The following is a 19,701-nucleotide window of genomic DNA, read 5'->3' on the forward strand; positions in this document are numbered from 1 at the left end:
CAGGGAATTGGATGTGGAAGGGGACTTACACATGACAGGGGTGATGTGAGGGAGATTGCATGGTTCATCTTGGATAACTGGGAGAGCAAGTCACAGCCAATGGCCACGCCTCCAGTCTAACTCATTAAATGGTGTGTAAAGTACATGCTGGGAATAATTAGCACCAAGTAACCTTTTTTGTTTGCTATCTTGTTCTCAGTGTGTCACACAACAACAAAATGTGAAGTATCATCTGTAGGTGTATAATAAAACTATTCAGCTGGTCAAATGAAATGAGGGAGATGATATTCTCCCAGCAATCATTCACTCATTTGCTACGAACAAGCCAGAGTTATTTTGTTCCTTTCTTATGGTAATATGAAACTTTGCTCTCGCCATGTTCTGTGAGAGACACTTGCGATGGATCTGAAGTGATGTGTTGAGTGTAAGGAGAGCTGAAAAAGAGTGGATGGCAGGCCGGCTGCCTGTTAAGTCTCTGTGTCTTAACGTCCTCTTTGGCCTGCTTCTGTCACAAGCTGTTGTTTGGCCTGGACCTGATCTGCCCAGCTACTCCTCACACTGCACTTTGCAAACCTAGCACTAACCAGCAACAACTCAGGAACATCCAACCAAAAAACACCATAGTTGGATGCGTTTTTGTTAGATTTACCAGAGCTTCCTAAGTACTGCTCTGAGAATCGGCACGTCAAGCACAGTGTTATTCCATTGTCATAACCTCAGGTGCCTCGTGGCAGAGTCCTTACACACTAGTACACCAAGCGAAGGATTCTGGCTTTACAATTTGGAGCTGAATTCTCTTATATAAAAGACACTGAAGGAAAGAGCAGCTCCCTCTGCTTCAGGCAATGCAGCCTTTTCGTGGATACACTGCAAAATCTAAATGATGGACTGTCAACTCTCTTGCAGAAATGGCACTGCAAAGAATAATCTCTCTGGCAGTAGATCATGGCTGGCTGTATGCTACCAATGCCGTTTCTTTGCTTATGTGAGCATGCTGCTTTCAAATGCACACAAGCCGACATGAACGTATGCACATACGCAGTCACACGCACTGAAAAATACACAACTACAAAACACATATACTAAATGCTGCAAGCCTAAATCCTTTCTTTGGAAGCATACAGTGAAATATATGGGATTAATAAAGTGAATAGCATTATTTTTTCACCTCTAGCCTTTAGAATAATGTGTGCTTGGCTTGGTGTCTGGATGGAGTTTTGCCCTCGTATTTTCCTGGTTATCGGTGTGTATGAGACCTGCTGTGTGACCTGGTTTCATGCAATCTCCAGCTTCTAATTAGGAGGCTGCAGAAAGGCTGGAATGAGGGGAGTGATTAGTTGCCTTTGGGTATTTCATAAGTGGCTTTCAGTGCCACATTTGCATTATTTGCTTGGGGTCTGAATAACAAATCAGCCTACCTTTGCAGCAAATTGAGGCTAGCAGCTAAAGGCCATCAATACACGAAATGTAAAATGAAACTGAAGAAAAGAAATAAGCAAAACATGCTAATTCAATATAAGAGGGATGAAATGAAATATTGAAACATGAGATGCAATAAGGGGATTCGGATATTCTCTGACAAAAATATTGAGCATGTTTTGCTTCATGGTCATCAAATATGTGGGATATCTGCCTGAAAAACAAGTGTATTTGTGATTTTTGGCTCTTTCTGTGATTATTAGACCATGAGAACCATGCGAGCCCTATGATGGAGCCCCATGCTGTATGTGTCCTGTAGGGTCAGTCAGTGTGCTGATCTGTAGCGGAGGTCCTGTCCACTCATTTGGCCAGTCTCCCCGACCGCTGCGTGCGGTCGCCACAGCCAGGCCTGGTCAGCCATCACTACACCACTTGGCCATTTGCCCACACTGAGTTTTTGAGTGCCCACTTTTTGAAAACAAAGTGGCCACTCTCTCACATTTGCAAATAGACACACAAATGCACACATCACACACACATGATCACAGCGAGTGACAGTGGCTCTTGTTTACCCGGCCCTCCCACCCTCTCTGAGTCTCCTTTCATCCTTTCCTTCAAGTCTGTCATGTTGTGTGTCACTTCCCACAAATGTCAGTGCCACCGTGGGACAGTGATTAATTTTGGTGTGCCTGGCAAAATGTCTTCAAGATGTTTGTTTGGGTTGTCTTTTCCCACCCCCTTGCCCACCCCCACTCCCTGCATGTCTTGGAGTCGTGGGTCGAGAGTGGCAAGCCCTCCTCCTCCATGCTTCACACCCCTCAACCCCCCGTTGCTGTCACAACCTCCTCCTTAGTGGGTGGAGGAGTGCCTCATCATCTTCATCGAGGGACAAAGGCTACCTGAACTGACAGAGATCTTCTTTTCTGACCGGAGCCACTTTTTTGTCATTCCTCACCACCACCTCCATGCGCTGTCTGTTTAGTGTGTGCTGCTGGTGTATGATGGGAGAAGTCTTGACCCAGCACTGGGGGGCTGAAACACTTCACTGTCAGTGCAGCTGATTAGCTTATCACTCACTGCACTGGGAGGAAATACATCATCATTCCAGACAGGGATTCCCCAGTTTGGAGTCCATTCTGTGCCTTCTTCTATAAGACTCTTTGTCCACTTTAGTATTTCAACCTCATCTCTCTAAAACCAGTCCTTGGTGGTTTACACCAGGGGCTTTACTTCTGTTTTAGTAAAATCAGAACAGATAGATAATTTGTGGGAAAGCACAAAGCAAACAATGCAACAATCGAGACTCACGGATGGACACTGCTAATTTCTCTGTGAAGGAAAGCAGACTGAGCCATCTCCCCAAATTATTCCTTTCAGCTCACTCAACAAAGAAAGTGAAACACAAAGTGGCAAAGTGCTTTGGCTTCCCCACAGTGCAGTATCAGGTATGGTAATTACTCTGCCATTAACATTGGGAATAGTTAATGTGTATTAATGTGTTAATGGCATGTTAATTACTGTACATGCTAGAAAGTGCCTGCAGGCATTCTCTCAGATTCTTTGTGCCATGTGGATGTAGGCCAACCTTAAAGAAAAAAAAGTCTTTAAGAACATCGATGAAAGAGGATCCTTATGTTTCATTTGTCAGAACAAAAGATTTTTAATGGTAATTTGATCCAGCTCTCAGCTTCTGCAGCTGAAGGTTACTGATCCAGGCGCCACGACAAAGGAGATGATATGAAGTCAAAGGAAACGGGGAACGCGGCTGCAGTGACACTGGCCTCTTTGTGAAATGGATACTCTAAGCCCTCTGTAGTCTCTGGTGTGTTGCTTTGGCAGGGGGTTTTAATAACATGGTGGATTAGAAGCCTTGAATCCTGAGTGCCAAGCTCGAATTAAAGCTCACCTTGGATGAGCCTCAGTAACAGGCGAGATGCCTTAGTTTTCCTCCTTCCCTTCCTCATCCGAGATGCTTCTATCCTCACACTAGTCTAGTCCACAGCTTTAAGAGAGATGACCTTTGCAAATATTGACAGAAAATAAATTCTGTTTCGATTAGTTAGCTTTTGGAGACCTTAGCGGATCGATGCAATTAGATGAACAGACTGTCGATGTGTGCTTGGAGCTGTTCATTGGAGGCACTGGGTAAGCGAGGAGCTGCAGGAGGTCAGGGTTATTTATAATGAACGTGCTGTTTTGGAAACAGTTTTGGAAGAAACATGCATTGATACGCAAAGGCAAAAACTCCACACAAGAAGCATCAAGGTATTTGGATAGAAAAATCTCTTGCCTTATTTGCAAGAAATACCCCTCTTTCAATGTATCGTCTTGTGATTTGACGGTGCAGCAAACGGAGGTGGAGAAGCCCTGAGCCACCCCTTCCCTTTTCAGCAGGCCGCATTAACCCAGCAGGGCTCTGCCTTTATGGCTCTCCTGCTCACACTTCAGTGATGAGAGTAAACAAGCAGCGGGCCAAAGGTCAGCTAAGCCCACAGAATAAAAGAGGGCACAAGGGGAAAAGAGGTGGGAGGAACGGAGAGCGCCCCGAGGCAGTGCTCAGATCACTGTCAGGGCTTCAAGCAGGGAATGATGTACGAGACAGCAGCCATGAACCGGAAATGATTATAAACAGGGAACAGGGGAGGGGATCTATAAGAGGAAAGGACTGCGTTGTCTGTATCTGTCAAATTTGCTCCTTCCCGAGATTTGATAGCAGTTGTGAAACCTGTAAAAAGTGAAAAGATGAACTGCCCCTGACTGATAGGCACAGATTAATCACATTGTCCCCTTTTGTCTCAGCCACGGAAGAGAAATGAGGAACAATCGTACTGTATATGCAAGTGATTTTTCCAGCTACCCGCCTGTATTGTTGAATGACAAATGAGGGCAATTGTGACATTGTGACATTATTATTAGTACAGTTTCTGATTTTGATATTCTCTTTGTCATGTCATTTAATGTGTTCTGGTAATTAAAGTGAGACGGCATAATCATCAGGTCTATGTGAAATAACTGAAACATGTCGATTTTTCATTCTTAAGTTCGCAGTGCTCGTAGGGTTTACCAAGGTGACATGACTTTCGTACTCTCCATTTGCAGTGAGATTAATCCCACTTTGACTGCGGAGGTGGATTAGAGGTAAAGTCGGGTGCCCAAACTTGTTTTAATACCTATATCATCAGACAAAAACAGGATAAAGATTTGAGCAGGAAAACCAGCATTGCAATGCTATAATGTGACTGTGGAGTTTCAACTTACTATACAGATTTGTCAACCACACAGCAAATTAAAGATATTATCTCGCTCGAGCTTATATTGTGGAAGTTGTGTGATGATGCTAAGCTTAAGCAGTAAATCCTAAATCTTTAGCTCTCCCAACAAAGGTGCACAGAGAGAGACAGCGAGACAGAGATATGGCTTCGTTTTTTTATTTTTATTTTTTCTGTATTTATTTTGCTTGAGACAGATGCACCATCCCTCCTAAACACGTGTTATGAATGGCCAACCTGAGCTGCTGTGGCACAAACACACCCTAGTGGACTCCTGCGGGGCCGTCTGCTTCTTGGAGCAGTGGAGTAATCATTTTTATCCTGCTGATTTCCCAAATAGAAATGGACATGTATGATAAAAATGTCACGGCCACTCCACATGTCAGTGAACTAACAGGATTACATGTCACTTTATAATGTCTCGCTCTGTTTTCCTTTGCTGTGAATGGCCACAGTATTGCGCACGGGAACTTTGTGGTAATATATGGTAAGAGACAAGTAGCTCTTTATGGTCTGTGATTATTTAGTTTGAATGAAACCAGTGATTTATGCCCATTTAGCTGAAAAGCCCTGTAAATTCCCTCAGCTGCATTTCCCTTGGATTCAGAGTGAGTGGAGTGAAAGTGACAACTGGGTTTGGAGTGGAAATGTACGCTGCGTCCCAGAGTTATATTTAATATACCTGACATGAAAAACGTGCCTACCTACTTACCACCACCCGCAGCACAAAGGAAAGTGTGGCCTGCTGAGCCTGTGTTGAATTAGAGAGTGGGAGTAAATAGCAAATTAGGCAAATATGGACTGTTGTGGCAGATAAACCACCAGCTATTAGGCTATGTTGAAATATGTAGCCAGGCATCTGGTCAATCAACATTTGAATCATGTGCCATTTTGTTTTATGCCACACAAACTGGAATGAAAACAATGGAGTCTGTCCTGAGCAATAGCTTTGGGTGGAGTTGTTCAAATGCACCGTGATGTGGTTGAGGGTTAGTGGAGCAGTGGCATATTGTCCACTCGGATGGCTTGGCTCTGTGAGCCTGATGGAGCCTTGTCCAGCATCTCAATGTCTCCAACACAAATAGCCACATTCATCCACTCCTCTCACACCATTACACCTAAAAGACTCAAAGCCAGCCGATCCATAAATAGAGGCAAATTTGTGTTTCAGAGGCCCTGCGGACAAACAAAACACCAACAAAGATGAAAACATCAGAGAAGTGGCCATAATATGTTGTCTTTTTTTCCTTTCCTACCCAGGATTGTCTTTATAAGAAAAATATAAAGAGGAAAAGAGTTTTTTTTTTCATCTAGTATTTACTCCTGTTGATGGTGAGCAGGGTCAGACGGTCAAAGCATGGTAAAAGGGCTTCTCTGATTGCATGCCTACTGGCTGACACAATAGAGCCACTAATCTTCTTATTTAGAATCCAGAGGCCGGCCCTATCTTAATGAAGCTGTAATGAGCTGTTGAAAATCCCTGAATTGCGGGAGGGATTATTGAATTGAAACAACTCCGGTAATCATAACGTTCGAGTAGCCACTCAGTATTTACTGCCCATTGAGTCCCATTTTTATCCACTTACTAGACTGGATTGCTCTTGCTTGTTTTTGCTGTAATTTTGACCTGCAGTGTTTTTATGTTTGTTTACTCTCTGGAAAGCCTGGCATTGTGGATGCATTGCCTATGCATCCAGGTGTGCTTGTATGCTATCTGCTGTGTGATTACAACATGCCGACAGGCTGGCGAGACTGAAAATCAGTGAAAATAAACACCAGGACCTGAGAATAAAATCAGACTTCATGAATAAGCACTTTGCATAGAAATGACTCTGCATGTATTTTTATTCCACCAAGATATTTTCAATACATCCTAAAGTACTGCAACATCAGGAATATAAAATAATGGGAGATTTGAAAATGATCAAACTGATCATAGTGAGGAAAACTGTGATAACTTTGAGTTCCAAGCATTAAGAGTGTGAAAGACAGAGACACTTACTGGAGGTATAGTTTTCTGTTTAGCATCCTTTCACAGAGTAGAAGTGCCACTTCACCATTGAGCATTTGTCAGTTTATAGATGTTGCTGTCATGTCAGCCTTCCCATACACACAGTGTGCAGCGCAGTGTGTAAATAAAAGACAACAGGCATCGACATGGGCGACAGGAACACAGCACATATGCGGGAGGCACTCAGTTCATACCTGCAAGGGAAAAATCACAATATGCCACAAACTTGTTCTGTTTTTTTTTTTTTTTTTTCTTTTCTTCGTAAGCAAATGTTCCAGTCTTAGCATGTCACTGAATGGCATCAGCTGAAAACATTTCTTTGTTCATGTGCTGCTGCAGGTCTCAGCATCCGTGGTGCCCAAGAGGAGGACCCACCAGACCCCCAGCTCATGCGTTTAGACAACATGCTGCTGGCAGAGGGAGTTGCAGGACCGGAGAAAGGCGGCGGATCCGCTGCTGCTGCAGCTGCAGCCGCGGCCTCGGGTGGGGCGGCCGACAATTCCATCGAACATTCTGACTACAGAGCCAAACTCACCCAGATCAGACAGATCTACCACACGGAGCTAGAGAAATATGAACAGGTAAGGACATATCTTTGCAAATCTCAAGGTTCCAAAGAAGGATAACATATGTTCTTTTTTCAGTATTGCAAGATCTACATTAGCATATGAATACTAAATGGACATTATATTACTGAGAACACTGTAGACATGATGAAAGAAAATCAGCTCAGAAAATAAATTGGTGTGTTATTCACCGTGTTGTAGTTGATTATGGAGATCCAAAGGAGTTCCCTCATCATCTGTGTGAAATGAAAGTATGATCAGCTCCTTCACTTAGCACTTTGAGCCTGCCATTAGACACAGAGACATTATGGGTGAAAATAGAAGGTGTAACAGTGATGCCTCAGCAAGCCAGTGAGCTAAATTAGGCTAATTTACTTTGTGCTCTCTGAGAGGAGGCGTGAGGGCACACAACACTTTGCCTGGAGTAAATGCATCTTTCTTAAGGGTGTTTCCAGGTTTTAATTATCTAAATGTAAATACTTAACGAATTTTACTCAGAGTAATGAGCTAAAGTGTGCACTACGTAAATGAGTTATTCTAATTAATCATGTATGAACTACTGGTTTAACGAAAAGCTGTTTAAATTCACTCTGCATTATGGCCAAGCCAAACTGCAAATCTGCATTTATTCAAAGATGACTTCACCTATTATGTCATTAAAGTTGCATACAAACAAAGCACTTTGTTTAAGCTTTGAACACCAGTTTGTAAATAACTAATTTGATTAATGAAAAATAAAATAAAAATTCAGAAAAAGATCTTTAAGTTCTAAAAACCCCCTGTTGTGAATTTTTGCCAGCTTACTTTGGCCGTTTTATGCCACTCTGTTTCTTTACAGGCATGTAACGAATTCACTACCCATGTGATGAACCTGCTGAGAGAACAGTCTCGCACGCGACCCATCTCGCCAAAGGAGATTGAGCGCATGGTGGGAATAATCCACCGCAAATTCAGCTCCATCCAGATGCAACTGAAGCAAAGCACCTGTGAGGCTGTCATGATCCTGCGCTCCAGATTCCTTGATGCCAGGTCAGTGGATTGTGTGTTTAGTGTATACTTGTGAGTGCAATATGTATTTAGAAACTTCTATTGCTTCTGTGTGACCCATATAAGTAAGCTCAGTGGGCATGGTCAGTTTTAGACTTTGTGTATGTCTAAAGTTACTTTTCTGGCACAGCACACAGTTTGAGCACCGCTGAGATGCATGATTTTAATTAGGTCCATGTTCCATGCATTATCCATTTTCAAGACAATCATGCCCTCACACCTGAGAGCAGTTAAGACCAAATGAAATGGGGACCGAGTCATGTGTAATGGATGGAGGGAAGGTCATCAGCAGGTGTTGTGGATTAATCTAATCACTAACAGTACGATGCATCGTGAAGCTATGCTGAGAGCGGCACAAGCTCCAGCCAAACCAGCCAAGCGGAAGCACATTTGCTGCTTGCTGCCTGTGAGAAACGCAGTAAACAAGGCAAAATAAGCAAATGTTCAACAACATGATAAGTAGTGCCCTTGGGAGGGTAGGGGACCCAGATCTAGTTAGAGTTTCCTTGTTTCTGCTGGAGATCCCCGGGGCTGTGGCACTTCAGGAACAATGCTCAACTGTGCATGCCATGATTTCTATAATGTACCGAGATGCATTCCGACTGGGCCTTGCGCTCCATCATGAAGCCCACCCATCCGGTGCTCTAAACTCTACACATTACACGCTTGGACTGGAGATTGGAGACCAACAGACCAAATTAAACATTGTATGTGTTTTGAGACTGTGTGGATTTGTTTGTGCATGCTTGTGTATATCAGTTTATTGGTCAGAGTTCTTTCACTTGGAGCAGGACATGATAATATGCTCCTGAAGGCCCTTAGAGCCCATTCCTCATTATTTCCACCATTTATGTGTGAGATTGATTGTGCAATTTGTGCAATCCAAATGGATGAGTTAATGCCGGTCTCACTAATAGGTTTGCTTGGCCCTTCTCTCGTTTTGCTCCCCACTCAGGCGGAAAAGGAGAAACTTCAGCAAGCAGGCGACAGAAATTTTGAACGAATACTTCTACTCCCACCTCAGCAACCCATATCCAAGTGAGGAGGCTAAAGAGGAGCTGGCCAAAAAGTGCAGCATCACCGTTTCCCAGGTGGGTTTTGCTCATCTAACAGTAACTGGTGGGTAATCAAGGTGGGGAAGGCTAAAGCCTAGAGGGATCGTTACAGTAGGACACACCACCAAGACACAATGTCCTCTGCTAACCTTGACATTGTGACTGCCTAATGATGCTTCAGTCAAGGCAGGTCCCAGTCAGTCAGAGCAGGGCCACAGGGAAGGGAGGCCTATATCATCTTAGCCTCAATCAAAGCACTATGCTGTCCTTCCTTAGCCGCCCTTACGCTGGGTCCCCTGACATTTTTCCCTCTCATTCCCATCCACCATGTGTGCTCTCTCTACTGCCTGGTCAGTCACTCAGGTCATAAACTGGGGAGAAAAAAATGGCATCATCCATTACTTTAAGAAAAGCATTCAAAGGCTGGTGCTTCCAAACACCAGATGATACTGGGTATTTATCTGTATGTTTGCTCTTCAGTGACCTTGCAGGAGTCGGCTAATTCATTTATATTTTACACATAAAGATGCGACTTTCCTACTTTTTATGTATCATAGCCTCCTTGTTGAGTAAACCTGAAGGCAATATCTCTCACACCTTACCCCCACATCCAAAGTATTATTATCCTGTGCTCTATTTTTTTCTGTTATGATTGTGACTACTATCCTCTATTGTTCTATGGTTGTCCTCATGAGACACAATATCATAGAAACATGAATCTATACAATAATCTGCAGTGTTTTGTCTGTGTGGGGAGGGGGTGATGAGGGGTATATTGAGTGTAGTCATGAAGAGTCAGATACTGTAAAAGCCCATTCTTTTTTGCCTTCAGGGGGTGGGAAGCACCATCACAGTATCACAGGTATGTCATAACTTCTCCTGATCCACTGTTTTCATTTTCTCTGTACCTTCTTTGTTTATGTATGTAATAGGTTTACAGTTTTCCACTGCACAGAACCCCCCTCCCCTCCCTCTCCCTCACACCACTGGATCAATGCTAATGCTAGAATACAGTATGTGAAGCTTGAATTTACTTTTAAAAAAGAGTGGATGATAGTATTCAGCATTTACATCCCACCTGTAAGTCACACAAGACCACAGCCTATTTTGACTGACTCATATTTTTACACTATACCCATGTTATCACCATATTATGTGTGTACAAATGTGTGACATGTATTTTTGATTTTTAGCTATTATTCACCACATTTTTTATTATTCTTGTGTGTTGTAGAGCGTTGACTAATTGTGTGGTCTTTAGAATTCTCAGTCAGTGCTCTGAGTTTATTTACTACTCTCCCACATCATGATGACTCTGTGCTTTACATTGCTTAAAGAAATGACCACCGGCCTTAACAAGCTGAGGTCCTGTCTGTGTTTCAAGTATCCCCCAAAACAGGCCACAGAGTTGTTCCCATGAGAACAGCTCAGTCTATGCTTTTAAAATTTCACTTGAACTCATCTCAGGCCCCATTAGTGGCATACTCCTCGATAAGTGGTGGCCATGGCAGACGTTCTTATTGACTTATTCTGACTCATTTTAAGTGAGTAACAAAGTCAGAAGCTTGACATAATGCCAGGTGCAACATAAGTATGTCATCCTTCACAGTGGCTCAACCTTTCAGAGTCACAAACAGCTCTCTGTGGTCACTCTGAGGGCACGGCAAAGTAATTTTTCAAACACCCCCGTATTCTTTTAGCGGTGCTTTGTTGATTGCACACGTAGTTCATTAAGTAAACGCTATCCGTTGTGAATGGTATGCCAATATCACACTGCAGCTTTTCTCGATGCATCATCACTGATGAAAGACCCTGCATCCTTTTGGCAGAGATCATTTAAAATGCATGTGACACACAGGCATCTTCTCTGAGAGTAAATCCAGATTCCAGCAGCTCAGATGCAGTGTTTATTTTATTCATTTAAAGCCCTCTGAAGATGCTGTAATGATAACCTTGTACTAACAAAATTCTGAATGTGTGCATTAATATCTATGTTTCATGTGCCCCATTTGATTACTGAGTCCTGCTTCTTTTTAGCAAATATTTCAAGTACAGTGATGGCTTCACATTGATAATATTTTCTAAGTAGGTCTTTAAATGCAGGACTCCATCTTATTTCCTCTGTCACTTTGCATGTGCATTGCAACAAAGGCATGGCATTAGATGGTTGTTGTTTGTGTCAGATATTTCAGAAGTGACATTTGATATAATCTGATATAATTTGGAACCTGTTCACTTTTTAATATTTAATCCTGGCTCGATAAAAGATAACATTGGATTTTCAAAATATATTGTTTTTTATTTTGTTCTGAGGATACACTTTAATGTTTCTTCATGATTTAATTTATCTCAGAAATGATTATGCTTTGCCACATATTGACCAGAGAGTTGTATTGACCTTAAATATGCTGAAATGATTTGAATAATTAACTACAACTTTGGCCACCCTCATGGGCATTAATGAAAGCAGTGGCATCGTGTCTTTGCAAGGGGTCTGCATGGTCATTATACAGTCAGTGCCTTTGATGCAGCTGATATTAGGCAATGCAGTCTCACAGCCAGGTTCTCACCAAACACAGGAGTCAATTGAATGCATGGCCTGCCACGGGACAGAGGGGAATTAGTTCTGTAGATGGGGTTGTGCTGCACACCTTCCAGTGCCGTGCAATTGTTCAATATTTAGCTGAACTTCAGAATCACTGAAGCCAGAGTTCAATGGACAGGGGAGAAATGTGTGTGTGTGTGTGTGTGTGTAATTGTAGGAAAGAGGTGTGGAGTGATGTTTTGAAGATCTCATGACATTTAGATTTGTAACACAGTGTATCTTTCGAATATAATCATTACACACTTTATGGTAAAGCAGAAAAACAGAAGTGAAAATGTGACAAACACAATGTTTAAACTCTTAATATTTCACTAAATAATCAGTCACATTTTACTTAAGAATTTGTTTGCATTATGCTCTATTGCTGAAAGTAATGATCTGTGGTAAACTAATGTATAGTCCGTGTCTATAAAGTCACACTTAATGGTATGAATATATCTTCATTTTCATAAATGTAGATCTGTTTAATACACTGTATCAAGATTTGTTAAATTAAACAGACTGATCAGCAATAGAAACATTTTCTATGATTTTCAGGGGTTTGTGGGCACATTCTGAGCTGTCTAAATGAGCGAGAATATTGCACCGTGTTTAGCCCTACAATCCACTCTAAGCAGGTTAAGTAAAAAGGATGATGGCCAGGGCTTTCATTGCTTCCAATTAAACCTTGCTTGTTAGTTTAACCTCTAGGTAAACCCATCAAACAATTGATGTCAAGGAAACCCTGCCAACAGTGGGCCTTGCCTGAATGGTCATTAATTTTAATTGCCTAGATATTAAAGATTTAGAGCACAGAGACGTGCAGGATAGAAATGATCTGATGTCCTGCAAATCCAGTCAGTTTTTACGCCACAGCATTGGCGGGCTGCTGGGGATATTAAAATTTAAGCACATGGGTGGAAATTAAATAAAGCGTCATTAGGGGCAGCTGCTCTTTGGCTGGTCCAGCCGTGGGCTGCAAGGTCTGAGAGGGGGGCTGCAGCACAGCGACAAGACACTCTAATTTATAGGACCATTAAAAACAAGCATCATCTCATTATTATTCCACTGTTATTGCAGAGCCAGCATTCACACATACGGTTCATTCTGCACACAACTTTTCAGTGCCCGATGGTGGACATCATCATTCCAGCAAAAAAATAAACATTTCTAAATCTGACTCCACTCACTTTTTTTATATTTCTTTTATCTCAATTCCTCCTTGTGCCGTTAGATGTCCTTTTTCTCCCATTAAAAATACATCTCGATCTTTCGTAGGCATCAGTTTACCCTCGCTGCACCAATAATCTGTTCACATGGCTGCAGGTCTTTACCCTTTAACACTTATTTTGAATATTTCTAACAGAAGCTGCGCTCCACATCATCAGTCATGCACGCAGACACACACACACAAATGTTTCACTGATGTATTATTTTGTTATTTTCTGAATTAAAATATGATTAATTAAGAGAAACGTTAAGTTTGATTATGGAGTCTTGTGCATGCTTGAATAATGATTATTGTCAAATAGCAACATTAAACAAATCTGTGCAAAGTTTATGCTAAATTTGACACGTTGCCTTACATAAGCTAAACATCTTATTTTTTACTTTGCTTGATGATATTTAATCATTCAAGAAATCGCATTTCCATGAGGTGTCACTCACATATAGTCACTGATCTGGAATCAGTGAGCATTCTTTAGGGGATTAAATATGAAGGAGAAATGTCAAAATTTGTAACCTTCATAACCAATACTGATACAGGAAATACAATACACTGACTGTAAAGTCTGTGCAATACAGTAGGAGCCTCTTGTGTTTTAGTTTTGTCAGGAGACAGATCTGAGAGCATGTCATGCTCCCATCCATGAGAAGACACAAGTGGCTCCTGATTATGGCTTAATTAGCTTGTGTACCCGGCGGACATTACTGCAGGGGCTGGGAATTGGGTACTTGATGGACCCAAACATGACATCTTGAAACAATCACACTGCTCAGTGCACGGTGCTGTGACTGCTTGACGTCTGACTCCTCTGCTCCTCCTCCTTCTGCTCTCCCACACAGGTTTCCAACTGGTTTGGCAACAAAAGGATCCGGTACAAGAAAAACATTGGCAAGTTTCAGGAAGAAGCCAACCTGTATGCCGCCAAGACTGCTGTAAATGCAGCACACGCTGCAGCCGCTGCAGTGCAGAACAGCCAGGCCAACTCCCCTACCACTCCTAACTCCGGTAGGCACTCCAGCACATTGACAAAAAATAAAAGATCTGCCCTCTACCTCAGTCCTTAACCTGCTGCCTGCCTGCCTCACTCTCTCATGCACCATTCACACTGGCAAGAGTGACAGGCTCTGCTCCCAGCTTGGGGATCACAGTGTCTCCTGTCTATAAGACAGTTGATGCCAAGCAAACTCATGCATAAAGAGCGCGTTCCTGAGTTGTGAACCGAGAACAAATGTATTTTTGGGAAATAAATAAAAAGAAGAATATTTAGAATCATGCCATGGGATTTGTTTTCCCCTGACTTTCTGTCAACTTCCTGTCATTTGTAATATAATGGTTTGTAGTCCCACTGGTTTTTTTACAAGTATGGTGTAACATAATTGCTGGGAGCATTTTGCCAACTGTAAAAATGGCATCGTTTGCTGTTTCTATTGAATAATATAAAAGCATAAAGCCTAAAAGATCATGTTTAGTTCAGTTTAATTAGTGATGTATTGCTGAGAATGGATTAGGTTTACCTGCGTCGGGATGTGGTAAGCTTATGAAGTGGTCCCTTTTTCTTGCACCCAGGATTCCAGATGAAAGATGAAGAGTTTCAACTGGATTCTGCAGAGAGCAAAAACTCTCTTTTAAGCAACATGTTTACTGGTACTGGTCTTTTCATAAGCTTCTTATTGTCCTTGTCATTTACCATGTGATACCTCCCTGACAATTTTATATTGGAAGTAGGTGATGTGGAACTATTGGGAGCTTAAGCAACCAACCACATGTAGAACTGGTCCCTTCGTGTCATGTGATTCTCATTCCATTTGTGTTCACCCCATTCGTCAAAAGATCTACATATCGTCTTCTTCTGTTTGGTCCCTTGCTTCGCTTCCTTCCCTTTCATATTTGCTTGCTCTGTGGGAGTCTTTCTTCTGTGTGCTTGTCTGCTTGAGTTGGGTCTGTTTTCGCAGACATGTGCGTGCTGTGTGTCTGTGTTACTTCTGCGTGGGTTTGTGTGTCTCTGCTTTCCCTTTATAGCCCTCTCATGTATTCAGCTACTTACATCTTCCCTTTCCAGGTTCTTCAGGTTCTTTTAGCCTCCCAAACTCTGGGGACATGTTCTTGAGCATGCAGAGTCTGAATGGGGATTCTTACCAAGGGGCACAAGTCGGAGCCAATGTACAGTCACAGGTAGGATCAACAATCAGGGACAGTTCCTGACAATCAGTGCAGAGAGCTGTCCTTGTCTTGCCTGTGTACTGAGCCATCCACAGTGCAGTCTGAAGCACATGAAACCAAAAATAGAAAATAAGAAAAACACACTGCTCATGCGAGGGCAGTTCAAATTACCAAGTGAGGCCTCCAATAACATCCGACTGACTGAAGTGTGTACTGACTATTTCGCTTTGGATGGAATATTTTGGCAGCCAAAATATAATCCCACCCCACTGCTATCATGCTACAAAGCAATTACCTGGTTACAAACATTGTGTTGAATGCATTTGGCTTTGACTTGAGCTCTTGGGTTGGTATTGGGTTTATGGTACTATGTTTTCCCCTTTCATTTCTGTACTCTGTATTGCTGTCTTCCTGTCTCATCTTGTTATTGTTTGCTGTCTCTGTCTTCCATCTCGTGAGTTTAATGCTGCTACACAACCAACACACTCCACACTCTACCAAAAATCTATGCCTGTTCATGATAAAGATAAATATTGAAATCTCATTTAAAACAGCCATAATGTATGTGTTATTATTTTCTCTTATGCTTTGATCTTTTGTTAATCAGTTCGTAGCCACTATGAAAATAAATTAGATCTGAGCATGTTTGTGATATGAGTAGCTTTTCTTTGTTTCATTATCGAGTCAAGTAGTTGTGGTACCTGGTTAGTACATTTGCTGTCTCAGTCTCTCTTTTTGATTTCACACTCGTTAACATCTTTTGCTTCACTGAGCATGATTACAGTTACTTTTGGACAGCTGCAAGACACCCAGCTGACCAGCTTGTCCATCTTGTCTGTCCCTTCAGGTGGATACCCTGCGCCATGTTATCAGTCAGACGGCAGGATACAATGATGCTCTGGGGGGGAACACCATGTATAGTCCACATGGTTTAAATGTAAGTAGAGACTTTATCAGTTGCACATGAACACTGTTAAAATTGTTAGCTACTGTATCTATCATAAGAAAATGTTACGTTAGTTTCCTATAGTTTTTATTTAGTCTCCAAAAGTGTTTTTTTTTATGTATAGTATACTGTGCAATATTGTCACTTCATTAACTGATATCAATCTAATGTGAGAAATAAGATTACCATTTTTGCTTTGTTTGAGTCACACCATAACTAAGATTTAAAAAGGAAGCTTTTACTGCAACATGTGTGTTGCATGTGAGCTGTTTTGCAATGCTTCACAGAATTTTCCATAGACTTAGCTTCACGATAAAATATGAACATGCGATTGCCTGCAGCCTTTTTCAGACATGAATTCCATCTTCCCTGATGAGGTTTGATATGGTGCCTTTTTGTAAAGCAGCACATAATCTGAAGCTATCAGAGTAAAGATTAATTTTGGTGATGAGGGAGGATGAAGACTGAGGGAGAGAATGAGAGAGAAACAGTATCCGACAGCTCTATGTCTGCACTCTATCAGAGCTGTTCTCTTTTTATTGTTGCCTGTTGGGTAAAATGCACACATATTTCCAGTCTCATAATATTTAGATCTTAACCATCATAGCATAATGTTACATTTACAGACACCTTAGAATTATAAAAGGATTTCTGTGAAACTAAATCTGTGTGTTTTATGTAAACAAATGGGGGCAGTTGTTTCCAGCATTCTGTGCCTTCCGTGTCATTTTGGCTTTGCTGTGGCCTTACCGCTGTAAGCTCTTTAGACATGTCAGCTCCTAGCAGGATCAAGTGTTTTTCACTTTCTCACAAGGTTTCTCACTTCCATGTGCAGTGTAGACCTGTGTGTACTGGCTCACCAAAGCTCAGTATCAGCTCTACGTTAGAGAGCTGGTACATTAACTGACACTACAGAATAACAGTAAAACCTTAAAAAAATTTTTTTTTAAATAAATTAGAGTAATAAAGTGATGAAATATGGCGAATAACAACTATGACTCTTATTCTTTTTAGCAACAATCCAGCCAGTGTCTTATAGATATATTTGCACAGACTAACCTTTAGCTTTGTGGGTGGTGACGTAGAGGGATCCAGTAAAGGCTAGGTCATGCCTGAAGCAAAGCATGGTCAGGCTGGCTAAGACTGGCTCTCCTGGAGAGGCTCTGCCTTGTCACTTTCACTCAGCTCTCTCCACCTCACCCGGTCGAGCCCTCCCTCCTCTTGACTGACAGGAGAATATGTAGCGACAAGCTGTCGGTTGCTGCTGAAATCTGCTTAGACACTGATTTCAGGGACTGTTCCCATTGGTCCAGACACAGAACAAATTTGTTGCTATGAGTCTCTTTGCTGATGCCACTGTAAAGCAAAGACTGGAGTAATCATATGGCATCATTGTATCTGCAGCAGTTTAATACCAGTTGACACTTTCGTGCAACCATAGTTTCGGCTTTCTCTTCTTTTTTTCTCTTTTTCTTTCCATTTTTATTGTGTCTATAGTTTACCAGGTTCATATTGCAGAGTGTGGTTGTAATCTCAGCCTTTCCTATTTGTGTCCTAGGCTAATGGAGGATGGCAAGATGCAACAACTCCGTCTTCTGTAATTTCTCCAACAGAAGGACCTGGCAGTGTGCACTCCGATACCTCGAATTGATCCGCTAAAAATGCATCTCCGCCTCAAGCTGGACATAGACTTTTAACTTGCTGAACGGCAGAGGTTATAAAAAGAATTACATTTCTCCCTATGGATTGGTTTTCCTGTACCTTAAAATTTTCCACGACCATGTTGCGCACACGCAAATGACATCCTCCATTATGAACACCAAGTGTTTCCTGGTGGCTTAGGGTTTTCTTTCTCTCTGCTTCAATCAAGTGTAATCACCTTGCTTTTATTTGTTTGTTGTAGGGGTAACACATAGACATGTACAAATATTGTAACCCTCAGATGTTACACAGTAAACTTTCAGGATAATTATCGACGCTCAGCTCAAAATACTGGATGACAATTTATGTCAATTCAAATACCCATTTGTTTGATTCTCGATTTGATTGCTAATCTCCATTTTGATAATTGGTTCAGTACAATCTTACAATTAACACAGCTGTTTCTTTGACTCATAACGTGCTAGCAATCTTGTTCCACAACTCAACAATGCTACTGCTGACAGCTCAATGGCAGCTTTGTCGTTACTTTCAAGATTTATTTTTGCCTTACAGCTGTATACATCAGTACAAGGAAATGACTTTTCAAACTCTGTAATTAATTGCTTGACTATAACATGACACTATTCCATATTTTATCATTTGATGTTTTGTTGTACATATGTAAACATTGCTTTTTTGTACTGTTTATGGAATCAACCCCCCCGAATACACACACAAACAGACACACACAGTTGATCATTATGTTATGGCACACAGGAGTCGGCCCCAATACGCAGGAAAATTTGTATATAATATAGCTTAAGAGTAATTATACATCCCACCAATCAATAAACAGCTTTATTACCTCATTCATAGAAAGCAGTCATTTACAACATTTCTGTAGCTTAGAGTGCTCACTTACTACCTCTAAACAATATCACCGCCATAGTTTCTTTTGCCCTTATTTAATGTTTTTATGTAGTTATTTTGATTACATCTCGGAACACTGTAAACTTTCCATTCTCTATGTAATCTAATGTATATTTTAATCTTTTAATAAAATTATGTTGCTGCAGTGCAACGTAAAATGACAAAAATAATAAAAAAAAATTCAAATGATTACAAAATTAATACCATGGAAAATAGACTGGGAAGGGGAATGAAGATGTTGTTGGTGTGTGGCTTTTATGAGGGGGTGTGATGAATATTGTCGATAAATAAACGCCAAACAGTAAAACTGTTGTAAATACTGAGAAAAAAAAAACATTTTGAATGTTGCTCATCTTGTTACTAAATCATTCAAAAAAAGGAAAAAAAAAAACACTATAAAAACTGTAATGCATAGAGGTTTCAGTATTCAGAACTGTAAATTTCCAACTCTGTTCAACAGGGTTCAAGACTTCTTTTCTCTCTTTTCTATTGTATGTGATTCTGAAACTGAAAAGTCATGACAAATGATTTGTGGCAGTGATTCTAATGTATTAAAGATGTTTAGTGTTACTTTCTAACCAGACTACACCCTGGACAGAAAAGTCTTCCTTGTGGTAGTTGTGTAATTTCAAACATGAATAAACCCTTTGCTTTCATGACAGTAAGGTGAGTGTTTTTGCCTTCTCTTTATTTCTTAAAGAGTAAGTAGGGAACGCTTGACACTTTTCTCAGGATGTTTTTTTCTGCTTTTTGTTTTATCGTTATTTTAGTATTGCAAATTTTTAAAAAACAAATTGAACATTTATTGAATGTGTATATGCCTTTTATATTGTGGCGAGAGGATG

General features: G+C 41.2%; 1 protein-coding gene across 6 annotated transcripts in view; it reads left to right on the forward strand.

Annotated features, from left to right (window-relative positions):
- Positions 1-19,208, forward strand: part of pbx3b (pre-B-cell leukemia homeobox 3b) — a 54,837-nt gene extending 35,629 nt beyond the window's left edge. Inside the window, exons 3-11 of one of the 6 annotated variants that reach the window (XM_072388329.1) lie at positions 7,039-7,280; positions 8,104-8,294; positions 9,268-9,403; positions 10,200-10,229; positions 14,019-14,184; positions 14,746-14,823; positions 15,239-15,351; positions 16,187-16,276; positions 17,844-19,208. In XM_072388329.1, the coding sequence (XP_072244430.1) occupies positions 7,039-7,280; positions 8,104-8,294; positions 9,268-9,403; positions 10,200-10,229; positions 14,019-14,184; positions 14,746-14,823; positions 15,239-15,351; positions 16,187-16,276; positions 17,844-17,936 (1,139 nt within the window). In that variant the 3' untranslated portion in view covers positions 17,937-19,208. The remainder of the gene's footprint in view (positions 1-7,038; positions 7,281-8,103; positions 8,295-9,267; positions 9,404-10,199; positions 10,230-14,018; positions 14,185-14,745; positions 14,824-15,238; positions 15,352-16,186; positions 16,277-17,843) is intronic. The other 5 variants (XM_072388330.1, XM_072388331.1, XM_072388333.1 and 2 more) reach the window with 5 other exon arrangements.
- The last annotated feature ends 493 nt before the right edge of the window (positions 19,209-19,701 follow it).

The sequence above is a fragment of the Leuresthes tenuis genome, unplaced genomic scaffold (genome assembly GCF_036924035.1).
Source record: "Leuresthes tenuis unplaced genomic scaffold, fLeuTen1.0.hap1 SCAF_6, whole genome shotgun sequence".
NCBI classification, from domain to species: Eukaryota; Metazoa; Chordata; class Actinopteri; order Atheriniformes; family Atherinopsidae; genus Leuresthes; species Leuresthes tenuis.